At 42.4% G+C, this 20,231-nt stretch overlaps 1 protein-coding gene across 2 annotated transcripts in view; it reads right to left on the reverse strand.

Moving 5' to 3' along the window:
* Positions 1 to 18,957, reverse strand: part of LOC128770423 (cyclin-dependent kinase 17-like) — a 33,689-nt gene extending 14,732 nt beyond the window's left edge. Inside the window, exons 1-3 of one of the 2 annotated variants that reach the window (XM_053884852.1) lie at positions 18,527 to 18,957; positions 5,743 to 5,891; positions 1,078 to 1,242 (exon numbers count right to left, since the gene is read on the reverse strand). In XM_053884852.1, the coding sequence (XP_053740827.1) occupies positions 1,078 to 1,242; positions 5,743 to 5,869 (292 nt within the window). In that variant the 5' untranslated portion in view covers positions 5,870 to 5,891; positions 18,527 to 18,957. The remainder of the gene's footprint in view (positions 1 to 1,077; positions 1,243 to 5,742; positions 5,892 to 18,526) is intronic. The other variant, XM_053884853.1, reaches the window with a different exon arrangement.
* Between the last annotated feature and the right edge of the window lie 1,274 nt (positions 18,958 to 20,231).

Here is a 20,231-nt window from a genome sequence, read left to right on the forward strand (position 1 = left end):
ATATACAAAAAGGAATCATTCATATAAATGCAAAATACATAACATCCGAGCTCCATGTGCAAACTATAGTCCCACAGGAAGTGTTCCTGTTTAGTTATGGTGTTAGTTTCCTGATTCTTCCATAAAAAAAAAAACAAACACACAAAACCAAACTATGTTGCTTGTTGTGTTTTCTGCCATCTGATATTTCCACTTGGTTTACTCACATAGCTTACAGAGCTAGTCAAGAACATTTGCGTCTGTTTTAAATTAATTTTAACCCCATAATTTTATTCATCACATGTCCAGTTTTTCCTCATCAGTAGACATCTCTTTTTTCCCTTCAGCAAATTTGATAAACACGACTTTATTTCTTGTCCTGCTGCCGTGTTAAGTTCAAATGATGAATATCTTAATGACGGTTTCATGTCATTTGACAAGGTTTAGGAGTGTAAAACGGTACGTAGATAAAGTCACATAATACAAATCATATCTGGAGTGACATTACCCACTCACTAGTAATATTCAAATGGGCCCCTGGCCTCTGTTGAGTAAAGGATGGGTCCTGAGATCAAAATGGATAAGAACACCTGCTATAAACCATACATCATGACAGGTTTCACTGCGCATCATCTTCTCACTCGCTGCAAGTGTGAGAGATCACCACTGACAGTTTTCTCCACCCTGCCTGCATTCGATTCTTCATCTTTCTCAATATTTGTCTATTACTCTGGATGACTGACCCCAAATATTTGAACTCATCTTTGGTAGTAAAATCCTCAAAATGTTTGAGCAGCAGAATGACTCAAAAAGGTATAAAACCCAAATTTTGTTATGAGTCATTCTACTAGTGACCCTGCCGATATTTCACCAAGATGGCTATGAAATTTCAAGTATTAAAACAATGATCATACGCTCACTTAGGGAGGATTTGGTATACTTCTGTGCACACTCCACGTCTCACATATATTCAGTGTAGTTGTGGTAAGGGCAAGCAATAAGTGACAGCACAAAATATCTGTTTAAGTAATGTCAGTTGCAGTAATCTGGGAAGAGAACAATGGATCGTATCATTTAAATGTTACGTGTGTATCTTACCGAGGCGGCTGCCATTGCGAGGCATGACCATCAATGATCCCAATCCTCCACCAATAACGCTCTGTGGTCGTCGCAGAGGAGGCTTTTTGAAGGAACCCGTGTACTGGTGGAGGAATGAGTGGACGCTGTGAGCTGACGGTGGACGTCCATTCCTCACGATAGGCTCTGAAGAAACAAAAAACACAAACTTATTTTGACGAATAAAATGAGACGATTCAACTTTGCCTAAGTAAAAAGACGATGCTTATGATATCCAGATTAAACCCTATGTACAAAATCTGACAAATGATTGACGACATTTACCATGAGAATATAAAGTACACGCTGGAGTCATCGTCATCCAGCATCTACACATCAGCAGAATGCACAGACTACACAGATTAATCATGTTTGGTTATGTAACCGGATTTCATTTTTACAGAGACATATATACATTAACAGCTGCGACAGATAATGGGGCACCACAAACGCTAATCTCTGATAACTCTCTTTTTTTAAAGCTTTATGCAAGAGTTGCACAGTCGCATTTATTCTTTCACTAAATGATCCACAAAACAACACTATAAACAGGTCTGGAGTCATAAAGAGAATGTAGCCACAAATCAGGGCCTCTCACTTTCGCCTGAGTGCCTTTGATCTTCAGTGCAGTTTATCTCAGACAGTAATTGCATAATAAAGTGGAACTGCTTTAAAATAGACCACGTCCATTTGTTACTTCTAAGTTTGAAATAATGGAACTCTAAAGACATCAGTAAAGGTTTCAATGAAGCATTGAGACTACTTGCTAATTGTTTTCTTTTTACTTCAGTTAAGGTAGTTTTGACTAAACTGAAAAAAAAACACATTTCATTTGCTACCAAAAATTATGATTCTGCGACCCTATGTAGCAGATATTTGCCCATGTGCAGATGCATTTACCAGCCTTTTTACCAGTTTGCTTTACTGCACATACGGTAAATATCAGTGTTCTCCTCAGAGACATAGCGGGGAAAATGCCTCTATGCTGCTCAAACACTGGGGTATTTGTTTTATTCAGCATGGACCTGTTAAATAATTAAGATACATTAACAACTTGACAACTTTTAAAACGGTGATATTGTTGCCAGCGGAGATATCACGGAAAAGAACAGAAAGAATCAATGAGATTCTGGGATGTGTACACATCAAGATGATAGTGAGGACTAAGGCGAACGCAAGACTGGTTCAAGCGGGGGACACCATCTTGTTGTTGCAAACTTATGCAAAAAGCCAAAAGAAGAAGCAAAGAGGTGTGAAGATGCTAGTGCTGATACAAGTACTCAAAATAAATGGCACAAACTCACTTTCGCATTTATCTCGATATATCTAGCGTTCATGCTCCACCCACCACTGTCAAAATGTCATCTCTCACCTGTGCAAACCTCACTGTAAAATCATAGAAATAAGCACAATTCACAGCTCGGCTTAAATTGAATTTGCAAACATACTTTTGTTTCAGGGACATAGACAAACAATATACAATTTCCAATCTGCAAATTTTACAGCTCTCCTGCTTGAATCACAAACACATTTTAATAGGAAAGTAGCAAGAGATTATTTATGACACAAAAGTAAAATAAGGAATATGTTATGCTGCATAAAGGAATATGACAATACTGAAGATACATCTTTAACAAGTTCAATTATTAAAATGAGCACGAGAAAAAGAGAAATCCTAAAATAAAATTCAAGTCATAAATGCTGGTGGAGCTAAAACAACTTTGGAGATGAACACCATGGTGACAGCAACTTCATCATCTCTTAATTACACAAACATGACAACTGCGGCCACTCCATGTTATGTCACAATCTAAAAATAAATAAAAAAAAACACCCACAACAGCTTTTGGTATTTGAACGACTTCCAATTTCCAGGGTCATTACATTTCTCCGTGCCTCTTGTAAGTCGGACTTGAATAATCTCACAAGACCGCAGTCGCCTTTTCATTGCCGGTTCGGAGAAAAGTGTTCAGTATTTAGTGGCGAAAAAATTCTATTACATAAGTTGGCCAACAGATGTCCACATTTCGAAGCCTTCAAGTTGCTTTTCGGGTCTTCAATCAGAAGTTGCTGGTGTCAACTTCTGTTCTCGAATGAATGGATGCACTTCCTGGATTGGAGATGAAACATAAATACGCCCACACACAATATGCAATATCTGTGAAGTGATGCATCCCCTCTCTTATCTCCGCAGTGACTGCTGCCACTGGCCTCGGTTATGAGCGTTACATAATAAGATCAGGAGCACAACGCTTTCCCCAATCACAGAGTTCAGATCGCATCTCATCTGGCTACTCCATTCTGTCTCCTTTCTACACGATTTACTGTTACCACAGCTGCTAAAACCCCCTCACCGACCTCTCTCTTTCTCTCTCTCTCTCTCACACACACTCACCAACATGAGCCTGTGTCCTGTCTCGGCCAGAACAGAACACTCGGGCCAAACCTGAAGCTAATCACTACACAAAAATCTCTGCACAGTCCAGTCAGCTCACAGATGGAGGCAGCAGGGACTTAAATGATCTGACTGATGGAATAAAAGTGGACAAATATTCTTTTGGACACAGAACGTGTCGGACTGTTTTGGAAGGGTTGGATGAGTGAACAGCTGAGGGTGCTAAAACTGGGGCAATGAACAAATGTGGTCCTTGTTTCACCAAGTCCTCCTAGTCTCCCAGGAAATATGGAAAATCATGAGCTCCTCTGGGCCGTGTACACCATGGCAACAGGGTGACAGTGTGCGCTCTTACACATTCTTTGGCTTTATCTGGCAGATATGCTGCTCTGTCACACATTTTATTTTATAAACGCTTTGAAGGTCTTGCCCTTCCCCACGACACAAATTCGCGAAGCAATTCAATATATAAATGTGAGAGAATGTAGCTGCAAGATTTCACAGATATGTCTGCGGGAATGAATGACACTTTCATCGAGATGGAGCTGACGGAAACCTGCAGATAGTAATTACATTTTTCATCTGCACAGACGATGTGTGATGACTAAGCATGGTCACCTGACAGAGCTTTTATTGTGTTGTGAGCAGGAAAGTAGAATAAGATCATACTTTGATTGAATGGGGAAAAAAATGTCACTCTAAAAGTGAAAAAAAAAAAACAATCTCCAAGCGCCATTTTATTTTAAAATATTAAATATCATTACAATTGTTTGTTCAACACAAACTCATCACATTTACAAGCTTACACATATGCGAAGATGCATGACATGCACTCTAGTGGGTATCACAGGTTAGTTCAAACAAACAATGTTCCACTGGAATGAATGAGTGTAAAACTCATCACAAACAATCCAACTAATTTCCACATTATTACAGATTATTTAGCACACTTCCTACCTCTCAATGACTATGTATTTCTATATGGGGTGTTGCAAGAGGTCAATATCTCCTGAGAAACCAAGAAAGAGCAAGTAACTAGAGAGCGAATCGCTGTCCATGCTGAGAGAAAGTGTCATGTAGAACAAATGTTGTCTTGCAAAAATTGTTCCGATAGAAATGTATGTTGCCTCTGAGGACTGGTCCTGATCTGTACTTCCCACTGGAGAGCATGACCACATGAACCGCAAGTGTGAATATAGAAGACACTTAGTCAAAACCAATACACACAGTATTTGTGCATTAGACCAACTGATCAGAGTCAGAAAATACTCTAGATGCACAGACAACTTTCAACTTGCAGAGAGCCTACAAAACAGTCATCTGTGAAACAACATAGGTGTGAGACTGAGTGTCATGTGTGCACTGAAAGCCTATTAGGGAGCTTACACCGGTCCCCTCTTTAGGTATGAACCAGACTTCCATGAGACGCATGTTTCGCAGAGGTAATTACAAGCAGTTTTCAGGAAAGACATTTTCATCCACCCTCTCCTCCCTGTTGGAGTTGGTACAACCTGGTATCTGCTGTGTGATGTTTACCTCAAACAATGACATCATTATTTGCTCAAAAATGTTCTTCCACAAAAGAGCTCATTGGAAACCTTGCTGTGCTGATCAAAGTGGACACAAACAATCCCGATGGCACAAATTTGATGAAGCATACGTCGACCATTTCAGTTCAGTTATGTGGGTTAATGGAAGATAAGCCTTGGATTTGGATAGAAGATGCAATGAAACTGCACTCCAATAAAATTGAGCAACTCAATCCCATTTTATAAACGCATCAGTTAAATGTGCTGCTGAAAGACGGAGTGGGCCTGACTCAAATACAGAAGTATGTTAAAGCGGGTTTAGTGAACTTCTGGTGATAATTATGTTTTCTAAAAAGCTTCAATTGAGTCTCGACAGAAAATGATTTCCCAAAACGTGTCCACACCCCCTCAGGAGCTCTACTTCCTCCGCATAGTATTGTGTTAATACTGTATACTTGGCTGTCGCTCTCATCTTATTCATGGTGCCATTATATAATGATTACGAAACACAGATCTTCCGACAGGTGACAAAACAGACAGCACTGGAACAGAAATATGAGATATGAAAATTCAGTTGCGACCACGCACTGCATAAGTATGCAAAAGATGGCGTGTTCTGGCCATGTGTACATTAATAATAATTTAGAAATAACACGGTGGTTACCAAACATGCACATCTTCAAGCATCACGACTGAATCTGAGCAACAGGGTATCAATCTTACCGCTGTCCTTCAAGCCATTCTCCTCAATGGTCATCTGCTCGGCCAGCTCAGAGAGCGACTCGTCGATGGTGTGGCTGCCTCGCAGCGTCTGCGAGAGGCGCCGCTTGAAGCGCTTCATCTTCTCCATGGAGCTCTCGGGCAGGGGAGGCCTGGAGAAGAGTCAGAGGAAAACATGTTAGAACCAGGGAGACATCACAAGAATCCAAAATTAAAATACATACACATTAAATACGTTTCTGTAAAATTATGTAAAGATGAATTTAGCACATTTATGTGATGGAGCCAAATGTTACTTTTCCTTCAGGATTTTCTTTTTTTTAGGAGTTTAAAATATGTCACAAACCCCGCCATTATTACGAAAATTATTTAAACCACTATTGTTTTGGGGATGGCACAAGCTCTTTTTAGCGTAGGCAACCACTCCCCGCGCTGACCATATCCAAGAAAAGGAAAAAAACGTATATACCAGTATCACACGGCATCTTGATTCACCCTTGTAGCCGCTCACACTTTTATCACTTTCAGTTAATTATGACAACACCGACACAAAACAGTAACATCTCGGAGCACATTCTCTGATCCTCACTCAAGCAACACACCAACAATTAAACTTCAAAATAAAACTGACAGAACACAGTCTGCAGGTTACAGAGCACAACCTTAATGATCAGGGTGCCTTCTTCTTTGTTTTAAAGAAGATACAGAGAGATGCACTGCCACCCACAGGATTGGCATGAGTGCTACATCTTTTAAACTGATCTACTATGGTTGTGCCAATCAATTTTTTGATAGACTTTCGTGAAATGGATAAACTATTAGATGAAACACAAGACCAGAACAATGACAGAGACAGCTTTGACACTTGAATGTTAATTATGACTGGCTGACTCAAGCACATTATCTGACATTCCTGCTCTTGGGAAAACATGACATGCCAGTGAGAGATTCTTATGGCTGAGTTTGGCAAACTGGTATGAAAAAAAAAGCAAATCCTAAAAGCATAGGGGATTTGCTGGTGAATAGAGCAGGACCAGCCTGGGCCACGTTGTATCCACAACACACATTCCAACCACAGTGACTGTCTTCATGAGTGACTGAGTGCCGCTCTACAAACGTGTGAGAGTGTCACGATTAAAAAAAGATGGTGAGGAGCTGGGAGACGAGCGAAACGATTTGAAATCAAGCCAGATGACAGTCGGGAATTTTTCTGGCAGCAGCACAGAGCAAGTGGCATCGCACTGGTGAACTCCACACACAAATGATGAGTCCACCACAAATGCAGATCTGGACGTGTCTGTCTGTCTGCGGCGGTGATGAGTAAACTCTGACGTAGAAACACATGAGTAGTAAAATAAACCCTCCAGTCTTTTTATTTTTCACTGAGAAACATTTGTCTTCATGTAAATCAACTCATGCAGCAATTCTAGCTCAAATCAGGCAGCATGGCAAAAGCAGAATTACTTATGAAATGACTGCACTGTGAGTAAATACAAGTGTTTCCTCATAAAAGTATTACTTAGCTTTCTCCAGAAAAAAAATCTACTTTTTGGCTTATTTCTTTGAGTGCAGTTTAAGCAAATTCACACTAAAACTAATCCAAATAACGCTCAAGTTCTTTAGATATTTGTATAAAGCTCAGTCGGCACAAAGGGATTCCACCCAGGTCTTCTGGAAGTTAGAGTATTCAACTCCCTGATCTCATTGAGCTGTTTGCTATGTTCACATATAATAAAGAACTACAAGTCTTAAACTCTTGGTTTGTTGCTGATATAAGTTAACTGCAGGATTGGACAAGGCCACTGCAACAGTGTCCACTTCAAGCTCAGAAGGCGCAGACAGAAAAACAACCAAAGCATTTGAAATAAACTGCTTGCTTGGAAGCGGTGGACTTGGTGCATTCTATTAAAAAAATGACAAAAACCGAGAGTTTTCAGCTTCAGTTCCTGAAGATATTTTAAGATGCCACCAATGGAATCCAGTTCTCATTCATCTGCATTTGTTGAAGATATAAATTCACATTCATGTTCAGAGAAATCAGAAAGGGAAAAAAAACAAAAGGATGAGTGACGCAGTCCAGAACTTGGTGGAAGAGACAAAGATATGCCTTTAGGTTACATGTTTTAACTGAGCCTGGGCACTGGCACGTGGTTGACCCCATGTTTAACCTCTGACTTTACCACACTGACTAAGAAATTTTAAATAACTATCAAGACAGGGAACATTGCAGCATTTGACCCTATGCCTGATGAATTGTTTTGTGTTGAAGAGGGATGTGTGTATAGGGAAAATTGCACAGGGAAGCTACTCTGGGAGGCATAGTCAGCCAGCAACAGCAGTGATAGCCGCTTGTCGGCGATGTTCCGAAAACCAATGTTGATTTGGAAGTGGATAAGTGCATAACAACAACTGTGCACAATAGCCCTGCGCCAGAGGTGGCTAAACCAAGCGCTTCTTGTGTCATTCATCGCGCTGAATGAAACCGTGGAGAGAAGACAAAGTATGATGAAGTATAGAAATGTCACGATCAAAGAAGTGTCATGTTTATGTGGGAAGTATCCTGGTATATTCAAGGCTGAAAGTCTGACTTTCATTGTTAAAGCAGTGTAAAATAGCTGTTCAATGGCCACAAGAGAAAACCACAGACCTGGTAACTTCTTGTCATGTTTTTAAATGACAAAAAGGGCAGCATTTGTTCTAGAAGGGAAGTTTGAAGCAAACTGGGCCAAGCTGAAGGTAGAATATTAAACAAGCTTTTCTTCACAACAACACCACTCAATGCAGCTTGCTGCGCTCTTCACGTTAATTAGAAACAAAGAAACAGGAAAGTCTAAACTTGAACAGCCACATGTCATTCAGCATGAGTCATCAAATTGGGAAACTACAGCCGTGACTGAATCCCGTGATTCAGTCTGATAGAGAAGACAGAAATGAATCAACCGTAATAGTAATCAGTCATTTATTTAAAAAAAAAGGCATTGACGTAAAGTGACTGTCAGGTAACTTGAGAAAACCTCCAAACAAACTGAGCACATGTACAATTTTAGTCTGGGAGAAATCCACACCTTTATTCCTGGAAGGGAAGTGAGGGAAGCACCAACAGAGCAGCTGCACTTCAGTCAGTTCTGCCTTATGACATTTCAGCAGCATCACATGCAAGACACACGTAGGCTAGTTTTTCTTCTTACCAACAATATGCTGCTCAAAGAAAACACCACTGACCATATCATATAATCCAAACTAGATACTACTCAAATGGATTTACTGTCAAATCACATGCATCCAAACTTCAAATGAAGGTGGCCTGGGGATGTCCTGAACTGCAAAACATGGAAAAAATGGACGCCCAGTCTTTCTCAGCAAGACGCCCTAAAAGTCTAGTTATTAGTGCCTGTATAATGCCCTACTCGAAGTGTCATTACACTGGTTTCTCGACCCTTTTGCTTCCGCAGCTTGGCCATCGCGACCGCCATTTTGTTTAGTGGCGTAATCTCGCGGTTATCCACATCTTGCGAGTCGCAACATACACAGCATAGAAGCACACTGTGATTGATGGGATGTCTAATGGCAACAGTGACATATGACAGGAGGAAACACAGCTAAGTTGCAAACTTTAAACAAGTGTTTACAAAACTAACTAATAGCTTTTTTTATCAGTGAACTATTTTACTATTTTGGCGTCGTTTTTTTCTTTTCAAAGCCAGCTCCCCAGTGCCGTGCAGCAAACCACTCTGAGGAGCGGTGCAGGGATGGGAGCAGGGCTTTGGACGTCCTGTTTCAAAATCCTATCTAAAAGCCTGGATCTGGGTCTGTCCAGTGCTAAACTGGATGGACATATGCAGCAAAAGCTACCACAAGTAGACCCAACTACTTAAATCACTTCCTCTAAAACCAACAAGGCACTGACTGAGCACCGCACTTCCAGGAACGGAACGATTTTACCTGCCTGAGGAAAAGACATTTTCTTGGCTTGAAGGCATAGGAAAGAAACAATATTATCAAACACATTTCATTCAGGAAATTGTCAACAGCTCTTATGATACATTTGCTGGTAATAATAAACCATCCAGTGATAAACCTGACAAACGGTTGAATTTCAAACATGTCTGTCGTAGTTGACATAACCATCTGCATGACACACCGTGACAGTTCACTGAACCTGTCATGTGACATTCCTAAGAAAAATTCACCGTACAACTTCCGACAAGTCCATGATAAGATGTTTATCTAATTTCAGGGCATATGATCTGCATTCGTTGGCATCAGTTTAACCAATGGAGGTGCCCTGTAGACGACTGTCTGAAAGAGGCTCTGTCTCTATTACAACTGACCAGTGCAGTGAGAGTTTGCTTTCTGATAGAACATTGCTTAAATGTCACTTCACGTCTACATGTTCAAGTTAACACGTTTCTAGCTTACTAGCTGAAATGAAGGCTTTTCCTTATTCGACTTGACAGGCCAGCATCTTGTTCTCCAGCATGGTTGACAGATTTACATCTGTGCCCACTATAAAGGCTGGAGAAAGGAAGGCAAGCATTGCACATTAAAACAATCAGCATTAATTACATATAAGAAACAGCATTCTCTTGACGGTATAGGAGTCGGAACTTTGTTCTAGAACTGAAGCATATAACTAAGGACCTTTCACAAGGAAGTCTGGCTTTGGCCAGGGACTTTATCCTGGCTGGAGAGCTGCACTTTGTCTCTGGAAACTCCCTGCGGGGGGTGAGCTTCTCGCCTCAGGTGACTCAGTGCTAGATGCCGGAAACTACATGTACAGCGCGACTCCATGATAAATACCAGGCAGCAAAGGGTCTGCTCGCTGTCTGGGCAGACAACATTCAAAAACAACTTCAAAAACTCCCTGAATACTGAGGTGTGCAGCCGGGAGCTGTGGGAGACTTGTGCTGTGGAGGAGCGCAGCAGTCTGGGACTCGCGACGTGTGCAGGTGTTTGACAACTCACATGTTTTCGCCTCTATTAGGCTGATAAACATCTGATGTCATTGACAGATAGATGTGCTTAAATGAATAATACTACAAATGACGACAGCAAGGAGGAAACTTCTCTTACTTCACTTCACTGCATCTTGATCGTCTCTGTCTGTTCAACGTGTTGTGAAAGCAGTGTGGATCTATCAAGACGCTCCGTATTACGCAGCTTGTTTCCGCTATTTCCTTGTAGATTAAACATGACAAGACTCTTTCATGTTTAGTTTTGGCTGTGAAACGCCACATTCTCTTACAGCCGTGGCGGAGGTCCGTCATCAGTTAATATCAGAGGTGATGATGACTCGTAGTGCGAAGAATTGACATAGAAATAAGGAGGTCAAGCCGATGGTGGTAAATAGGTTGTCGCTTGGCTGATGGTGACTTCCTAGAGAGGTGCTTCATCGTGGATCACAAACCAGCTATTTTGCGGCAGCTGAGGAGAAAAAAGGACATGGTCTGAGGCGCCGAGGTGCGAGGCAGCACAGCAGGGGGCGAATCGAACTCGAGACAGAACCTGCCACCCGAGACAGAACCTGCAGTGTGAAACTGCCCTAAGAGGTAGGGCTGGTCAATGAATCGATTTTTTTATCGGGATTACGATTATGTCTTCCTTATGAAAACGTGATGATCGTTATGAAACGATGATTTAGCCGGACACCCGTCTCTCCAACTTCTGTCATTCTGTCCCGATGCACCCAAACGCTGCACCACGGAAGGCACAGTGAGCCCGCTACACGGAGTAGCGCGAGGCTCTGCCTGTCAGCGAGGGAGCTTGAGCCTCTGTTTACACGGTGTGTGGGATGCTAATATGAGCCACTGTTAGCTCCCGACTCGGTACAACGGTGGCTTGGTATTCAAGCCACCGTCAAACCTCCGAGGAGTAGACGCTCAGCCAGTGTTCTGAGCCACAAGTTCACCGCTCTATTTGTCTTAACTTGTAAAAACACATTTGACACACGACCAATTTGTAAGCCATTAAGCTTATTTGCACCTTTTAAACTTCATGAAAGTTCACAGCAACAGTAGAAGGGGACACAGGAGGGGGTGGGGGTTAACTACTGTGCACACGTCTGCTGGCCCAGGCACTCGCTATGGGATTGAGTTTGGAGTCTTGGACGTGATCCCCGTTCCTACCCTTATCCCAGCTCCCCTAAGTAGGCTGGTCTTTGAACAGAGCTGCTGATCCACTGGGAGGGGGCCAGAGACTGACTGTGGGGAAACAGTGGGGTGGAGGGGGTCTGTGCACAGCACTGATTCCGGATTTGTTTCCAAGGCAACCCTGCTGCTTTTTCCGTGTTGAAAATGCAGAGCACGACAGGAGACCGCATGCATACTGATTTCCCACCTCCCTTTATTTCATATCCTATAGCAACACTAGCCACCCCTCCCCCGTCTAACTATCTGCATCACCCCCTTCTATCAGCTTTAAATACTAAGTGTGAGTGACTTTTGCCACATCGACACATGATTCCAGCTGCAGGCTAAATCACATTTTTTATGTGTTGTTCTTGGCGAGTACAGTGGGGATATGATAAAGAACTGGGTCGGGGAGGGGTGGGGGGTTCACAAGGGGAGGAGTCACAACAATATTGATGCCGCAGTGGTGACAAAAGGTACATGCACCATATGGAGTTTGTCCTCTTGAAGCCGAGGCCTGTGGTGATTATGAACTGTGGCCTTCAGAAATGCTAAGACTAGAGCTCCTGCTCGGCTGTTGCCACCACCCTGAAAGGAAACCCTGCCATGTCAAACCACAGCTTGACAAGGCAACGCCATTCGCGCCACTTATGCTAGTCAAACAAGAAACATCACTCCAGGGTCACTGGAGTCTTCGCCAACAATGTGAACAAGAACTAAAAGACCCCAACTTCCATGCGCCCCCACAAAAGTTCAGTAAAAATCCTAACCACAGGTTATAAGAGAAAAGAGGTCCTTTAAAAACACCTGCTTCTTTCCCCGCAGTCAACACAAAAAAAGTGTGGTGGTTGGCGTGATTCAAAGATGAGGTCAGCGTTGCCTTTTCTAAAGAGCAGCCTTTTCTCATCCTGACCAAGACAATGAGGACATGAGTGAAGGGCCTGGCTCTATTATGGTGGCCTTACATAATGCCTGCATTGTGCGTAGTAAAAGTAAAGAGGGGCAGTCCAGTGCAGAGATTCCCCACATTCATGCTGGCCAAGGTTTGCTGGTATACGACACCAAAAACGGCTCCCAGACCAGACATATTATTCACTTTGCACGTGTATTCACGGGGTCAAAAGTTGCTTTTTAACAGGTCAGTGGGGGAGATGTGTTTGTGTTGGAGAAATATTCAGTCAAAACCCACAGCTGAAGCAAGACAGGCTCTAGCTCTGACGCACTCTTGCATCTCTACAGCTTCAACATTCTCTCCTGGCAGATGAACGCCAGTGCCATGGTTACAGCTGAGTGAGCGATGACTTGCTCTTTAGGTTCACTTTAAGAAAAAACAGCGATTGGAATGATCCTCACCAGTGATCACAGGATCAATAAATCTTTATAAAAAGGATTCCAAAATAACAGAGGTTCAAGGAATGCTGTTGTTGTGGTCTGACTGTACTGCATATTTTAGACAAACAACAGCAATGACCTGAATCTGCGGAGCAACCAATGAAAACACATCAAACTAACAACACAGTCAACACCCATGTTGATTCATGCGTTACATGAATCTTTCATAAACTGAATCTGTGCAACCTTGCAAAGATAGAATCTACAGCGACAAGTCTGTCCAAGTGTGTCAAGAAATAAAGTAGGAACTGCAACAACGAAACAACCAGCAATAACTAGATAACATTAGAAGATAATAAGTGAAGATTAAGCAACTATGGCAAGATGACAAGAGACCCAATACTTGAAAACGTCAAGATTATATTGACTTTTGCATTATACAGACCCTTTTTGGAAAAGAAAACTACACTGGCATAAATTGACTGCTGCAGATAACAATTGTCATTTTTCAGGATCTAACCATGACACTGCAGGTTACTATTATGCTATTTTTCATTCTGGTTTGAAAATGAAGTTTGCTCCAAATATGGAACTTTTGGAATGGAATTGGGCTCTCAGTTGCGTGAATTTCTCTGCTAATGACTTACAGTGACAGGATTGCTGCTCTTTACAACTATGTTGTGTGGCTGTTCCCATTGTCAATGTATGGGGTGAAATGAATTCTTTTAAAGGTTAAAAAAAATCTTGATGTGCGTATTAACTCCCACAACAAGAGTTGACAACATCAAGCACGTGAGTTATAGCAGCTGAGTGTTCAACAGAAACTCACAAAAGCATTTGAAAGCTGAGTTATTGCTATCAAACTCAGACTGAATCCAAGTCATGGCAGATTCATTCCTATTTAAATGGCAGTTTTATTATGGCAGACTCCTGCTCAGGTCATTAGGGAGATAATCACCCAGGCGGTGATTGATGCAGAGCCGAGTCACCTGGCCGTCGCTTGTGAACACACCATTAGCATAAAAGAGAAGGACCACTAGCGGCCCTCTTCACGCCCATATCTGCCCTTCGGCGCCTGATAGCCTTTCATGACTCTTTAAAGAGAACGAGCCAGAAGGTGTGTATTTGAAAGCAGGCAGGATGGTGGGGTTATCACAGTATCAGCTTGCAAATCAAAATACAAACACAAGCGGCTCCCACTCGCACCTGAGGTAGCTGAAGGAAACACACAGCCGTCTTGCCGTATTTTCTCTTTTAATTCTTCTGTCATTTAGTAGACGCTTTTATCCAAATTGACCAACGATCGATCAGCATGTAGCACTACACACAAACACATATTAAAAGATGAGGGTTCAATTATGTTATGACCTATTACAGTATTCTGGCTGCTCCTTTGATCACTTTTTTGCTTTCATTTTGCGTCATCTTCAAGCGCTTCACCGGTCCTAACACGAAATTGTGAGTCACTGTCTGGTGCTGCCTTCGGTGACACAATGACGCAGCTTATCATCCATCAACAATGTTGTGTTCTGATAACATGGTGCATACCGTGCCAAACTATTTTTCTGCTACAAGATTGTGTTGGGTGTTCTCTAGCGCTGTGGAAAAGTCCTTCAGCGTGTCCCTGGAAGGGATACAATGAGCACCTTTTCGAAGGTTGTTCTATCATAATATGACTCTTAAAATCTTTAAAATATTGCCATTTTATCACGACTACATACAGTCATGAAATTAATGACTGACAGTCCTAACTAACACAGATTCAGTGATGAACCTAAGGTTGTGTGGAAGCAACTTTCATCCTACCTACTTTTCCATGTTGCATTGTCACAAGATCTCGCTTTGGAAATTCACTGTGGTCTCTATTCCAGGGTAAGAATGCATCCAACTCATGAAGAGTGTGGCAAAAATACAGTTCAAGGCACTCAGCTGTCTTAGTTATTAAAATGGCAGACACATGGCACACAGATCAGCCAACAGCTTCCTCAGAATCTCATAATTCTTGGCGAGACTGCACAGACCAACTCGAAACATTTGTCCACTGGGGCAACTGCATGCAAGACCTGAGCTGCTAGTGCCCGAGTTCTTGTTTTCATGCCCCAGAGAAAAGAGAAAGAGTTTGTATTCATGGCTATCTATAGAGCGAAGTGGTGCCTGTGACATAGCAGCTGCTCCCTGGGGAGTGGTGACACATTAACCTTCAGCCAGCTGTCTTGGCGGACCACTTCAACACACACATATATGAGCTGTCAAGCAAAACACACACACACATTAGCATAAGAAGTCTGAATAAAAACCTTGAACAGCACAAAAAGTGACATTGCTAAGTGTCAGGAAACTATAAACAGGGTCACTGGTGCAGGCATTGGAGAGTGTGCACGTACACCCAAGCAAATACCAGACCATCATTTGATCTTCTCTGGAACTCTGGGGGATCAGCGCCGCGTGGCTACAGCTGTTTCGCAGCAGGTCGGGTTACCCTGCCATCACCATCCCCAAGGCCCTCACCAAGGGAACGACCCTGAGTCTACCCAATACATGGGCACCAGCGCCCCGCCAACTCCCCGCCACCCTCTCTGGTGAAGGGACTGAAGCTACTGATAGACACATCCATCGCTTGTCAGTCTGATGTGATACTTGCTCACTCCTAAAAGTGCTGCCATGACAGTTTTAGATTCAAGTTAAGAAGAGAACTGTACCTTTGCATTTGTATTTGTTTAAACTCCGTATTTGTACAAGCTTTAAGGATTAAGAAACAAGTTCCATAAACTTATAATTACATATGTGGTGACAGCCTGACACAAAAAGGATATAAAGCCACCGTTTTGAAGAGCTACAATTTTAGCACAACACTATGTGAGAGATGGAAAACAACTTAATAAAAGGCAAATTGAACTATACATATTCAAATAAGAATTGAATCCAGAGATTCCAAATAAACATGATTTACTTGAATTACCTCATCATATACATAGCTTTAAGTGTTCACTATGAAATTCATTGTTAAATTATTTTAGTATAAATATCTTCAAATAATAATCTTGGTTCAATCGGAAACCAGTCTTAGAACCCATGGTGAACAGTTTACACAGTATGACTCGCTCACACCTCTGCCGTGACATCACTTGACCACCCACATACTGGGCATGTCAGTGTTGGTGCAGAGGCCATCAGGCAGGGACAAAACGTCAAACACAGACCGAGTTGCAGACCACTGTTGACTGAAACAAAGTATTTATTGGGCAGTGTATAACTGGCACTGGAGTCTCACTAGAATGTGATGCCAGTCCCCCATTCAATTATTGGTCACCAAATTCATTGTGAAGCTTCTCTGTGGGTCATCAAGTTTAATATGAACAACTGCATGTACTTAAGGCTCATGCAGACCATAACTATGACTTGGTGGGCCACAGGTTTAGATTTTGACCCCATATGTTCAGCTACATTGTAGACCATTGCCAATGTCAAATGTTTAGCAAAAAAATGAACAGCTTGGACCAATATTGATCTGGAATCATAAAAGCGGCTGCTTTTTGTTTTCAGACAGTAATTACCGGATATGAGAAGTGCGAATCAGGGGACATAAATAAACAATAAAATATATTGGGAGACAGATCCAAGAGTAAAAGAGGCAGTTCATACTTGTCCACAGTCGGCTGCCAATATTGCCAGTCATGTGAGCCCAGCCCAGTCATTTACAATCAAAATATGCAAATGTTTTTCAGTTAAAGCATAGTGGTTCACGACTTCTGGTTCACATGCCAGTGTATGAGTGTTTTTGCCGACGTGGTGAGCAGTTCAGGGTGGATCCCACTTGCCCAAGAACACATTGACCTGATGATGAGCAAATACATTTGCATTCTTAACACGGAATTCTTTCTTGGTATTCAATTTTGGAAGTTTAACTGGATGAAAATTGCATTAGAAAATATTGATATACTGCATTAGTATATAGATATCAATTTTTTTAAACAGAAGTATACAGGGTGCTAGTTCCAACATGGTAGTAGCTCTCCCTGTGACACCCTGGCCAGGTCACCATTCCATCTGCGCACACACACCCAAAAACACACCAGCAATTTCAAATCACATGAAAACATCAATGCTTTCTATTGGATTCAGTAGGAAACCTCAGTCCTGTGAGTCGACCCACTAAATGAGCCTCTTCACACCTCATCTGAAGATGTTTTGAATACTTGGGATTTCAAGTACTGTCACTTTTGAAACTTGGTTAACCATCCATGGGCTGTGCAGTCTTAGGTTTTCAGCACTGCCACACTTTTGTCTGTTGTGTTCTTCCTCATCTGTGCTCTGTAAACACACCAGCTTATTGCTAAATGCTAACTTAACCACTGACCTGACTTCTATAAGCGCAGTATTTATAAGAGAGATGGTACTTTGCAATGAAGCCCCGAGACTCTACAAGAAAATGAACAATCCTGCTACTCAACTCATATCACTGGCATATGAAAGAGGAAAGAAGAACCTGCAACAGGAATTGAATGACAGTTTTGTGGACAGACCAACAACCCTCAGAAGTCTTTCAAAGCCTTCCCTGACTTATCAATAGTGTCTGTTTTCCCTCGCAGCAAAGACTTGTACTTCATTGAATGTACTTCCAACCAATGACATTAAACTGTTGCTTATAGTCTTTCAGTAAAATAATCCAGAGTCAATCCAGTGCAAAGGTTTGCTTTGCATCTATAGCTGCAGAACCTGAACAGTTTGTTTTAGCCCGAGGTGAGAGCCAAGGAAATAAGACGAGGTTGGCTGGACATAATAAGAGGCCCTTCTGGCCCAGTCTTCCCTGGATGGTGGGAACTGGCCACTGCGGTCAACTCTTCGGCGACGAACTCTTCCTCTGAACGTTTTACCATCCAGGTTCTTGTGTTGACTTGTCTACACACAACAGCTGAGGCGGCTTAGAGCGGCTAATACGGCGTGCGCGCGCGCGTATGTGTGGTGTACTTTGGGAAAATGAAGGGCCAGACAAAGATGACACCTACTAAATGTGGGTCACCGAGTTGGTGTTCGCTACTCCGCAAGACGATACAAGCAGGAGCTCACGGCACGCGCGCGCGCGAGCACGGACACGGGCATACACGTTAACAACAGTGATGATATTGTAGTTAAAGTTCTTCGAAGCAGCCATGTTGCTAGCACACAGCTTGTTTACCTCACTGCCGGCGAACGAGTCGAGCTGGAACAACAAACGCTGCATTCACACTGTCACAGTAAACATTGCTGCATTGTTCCCCCCGTTTCTTTCAAAGCATTTCCATGTAACAACTGCGACATTTCGCGTTCAACGCCGTGGTTCTACCTACCAGAACCGATGAGCGTTGCTCCGTCCGGGGTCCCCCACCTCGGAGCTTCTCTTCAGGCCGGATGCCGTCTTTACGTCCGATGTGTTCAAAAAGAAGCTTCTTCTTTGTGCTCTTTGGCTGTGGAGGTGGCTACTTCCAGGCGTCAAGACGCCTACATCCGCGGGGCTCGAGCGTCCACAGACATGGTAAGCCTCAAAGTTTCAGTGTCGATGAAGAAATAGGACGCGCTGTTGCTCGCTCCTCCAGCGAAGACCATGACAGAGTGAGATCCGATGGTGATTACTGGTTGATCCGAGTGTCCTCTCCGCCTGCTGACGCTGCCTGACGGCCAGTGCTGGCGAAGCGTCACCGCGGGGAAACAGCGACACTCTGCGGACAGTAGCGGAACCTTCAGCAAAGGAGCCAGCGTGGCCTCACAGCGCCTCCTATTGGATGGTGATATGAAACAGACGGCATCTGAACAGCTCTCCTTGTTCATCGAGTTATGATGAGGACTGAGGTTGGTTTGGACAGTGAGATTAGTTTATTTTCGTCCGGTCAAATGGTAACGCCTGCTTCAGTTACGCAGAAAGAAAAATGGATGTGTTGCTTGTGGTGTTTATATGAGCATTTCCCTGCTGATAATCCCATCTGCATGTCACATGTAATCATTAGATGACTTCTATTTATGGAGTTTATTCATTCATAACGTCGTAGGAATAGTTCAATTGTAAATGAAATGAGTAAATTGCCACAAGAGACATAAAATGTGTTTGTGAACGTTGATCTAAGAGTAATAGGGACCTGGGTTTTAACTCTTCTCCCAGTGGGCCATGAAGAGATGTTTTGCAATGGTTCCTCAAACATATTGAATATGCTTGTCAGCATAAAGGAGTGAACAGGTTGCTAATTTTTAAAAATATTTCATAATCTGTGCTCATGTCCCACAAAGACATGAGCCAGTATTTCCGTCCTGTGTGTGAGTAAGAGGACCAAACTAGTGTCAGAGGTGGGATGACATGATGGGGGACGGCTCCAGGGCTTTCAGAAGAATGTAGTGTGGAGACGACACTATTGGAGGGCGGGGAGCCTGGAGGGAGTCAGCCACTGGCAGCAGAGATGTGTTGATGAAAACCGCTGATGGAACCTTGTTGAGTCAGCAAAACACCCTGTAAGCTCCACCTAGGACTTTTGGTGGAGCCACATCAGAGGGGGTCATGGTTGTGAGTCTACAATGGACAATGGAAATGCTTTGTGTTCTGAAAGTTTCATGCTTCTGTTGGGTTTAATCAGCCCACCTGCTTATTTATTTTACTACAATTCAATTTTATAGGTACTTACTATTTGTACTATTTGAAGCCATTGTCATTCTCATGTATACAAGCAATTTTGTTTTGCATCGACCATCTAAAGCATTTGTTTTTATTATTATTCATGTTCTCTAAATTCAATTTATTTAAGGTATTTACTCAACTTTATAGTATTATTTATCTATGTATGTTTTCCCACATTTCCAATGACTTACATTTAATTGTAAATCAATTATTCTTAATATAGTGTTTTTCATTTATTGTATTTCCCCCTGACAATTCATTTATTTTTTTTTACATTCTATAATAATAGTAAATTATAATATACAAAGAGACAAATGCTGATTTTCCCCCTAATGTCGTCCCTCTCTCTGTAAATTGAGTTGCGATTGGTGGTTGCAAGATTAGCCGCAGAT

Source organism: Synchiropus splendidus, chromosome 14, assembly GCF_027744825.2.
Source record: "Synchiropus splendidus isolate RoL2022-P1 chromosome 14, RoL_Sspl_1.0, whole genome shotgun sequence".
NCBI classification, from domain to species: Eukaryota; Metazoa; Chordata; class Actinopteri; order Syngnathiformes; family Callionymidae; genus Synchiropus; species Synchiropus splendidus.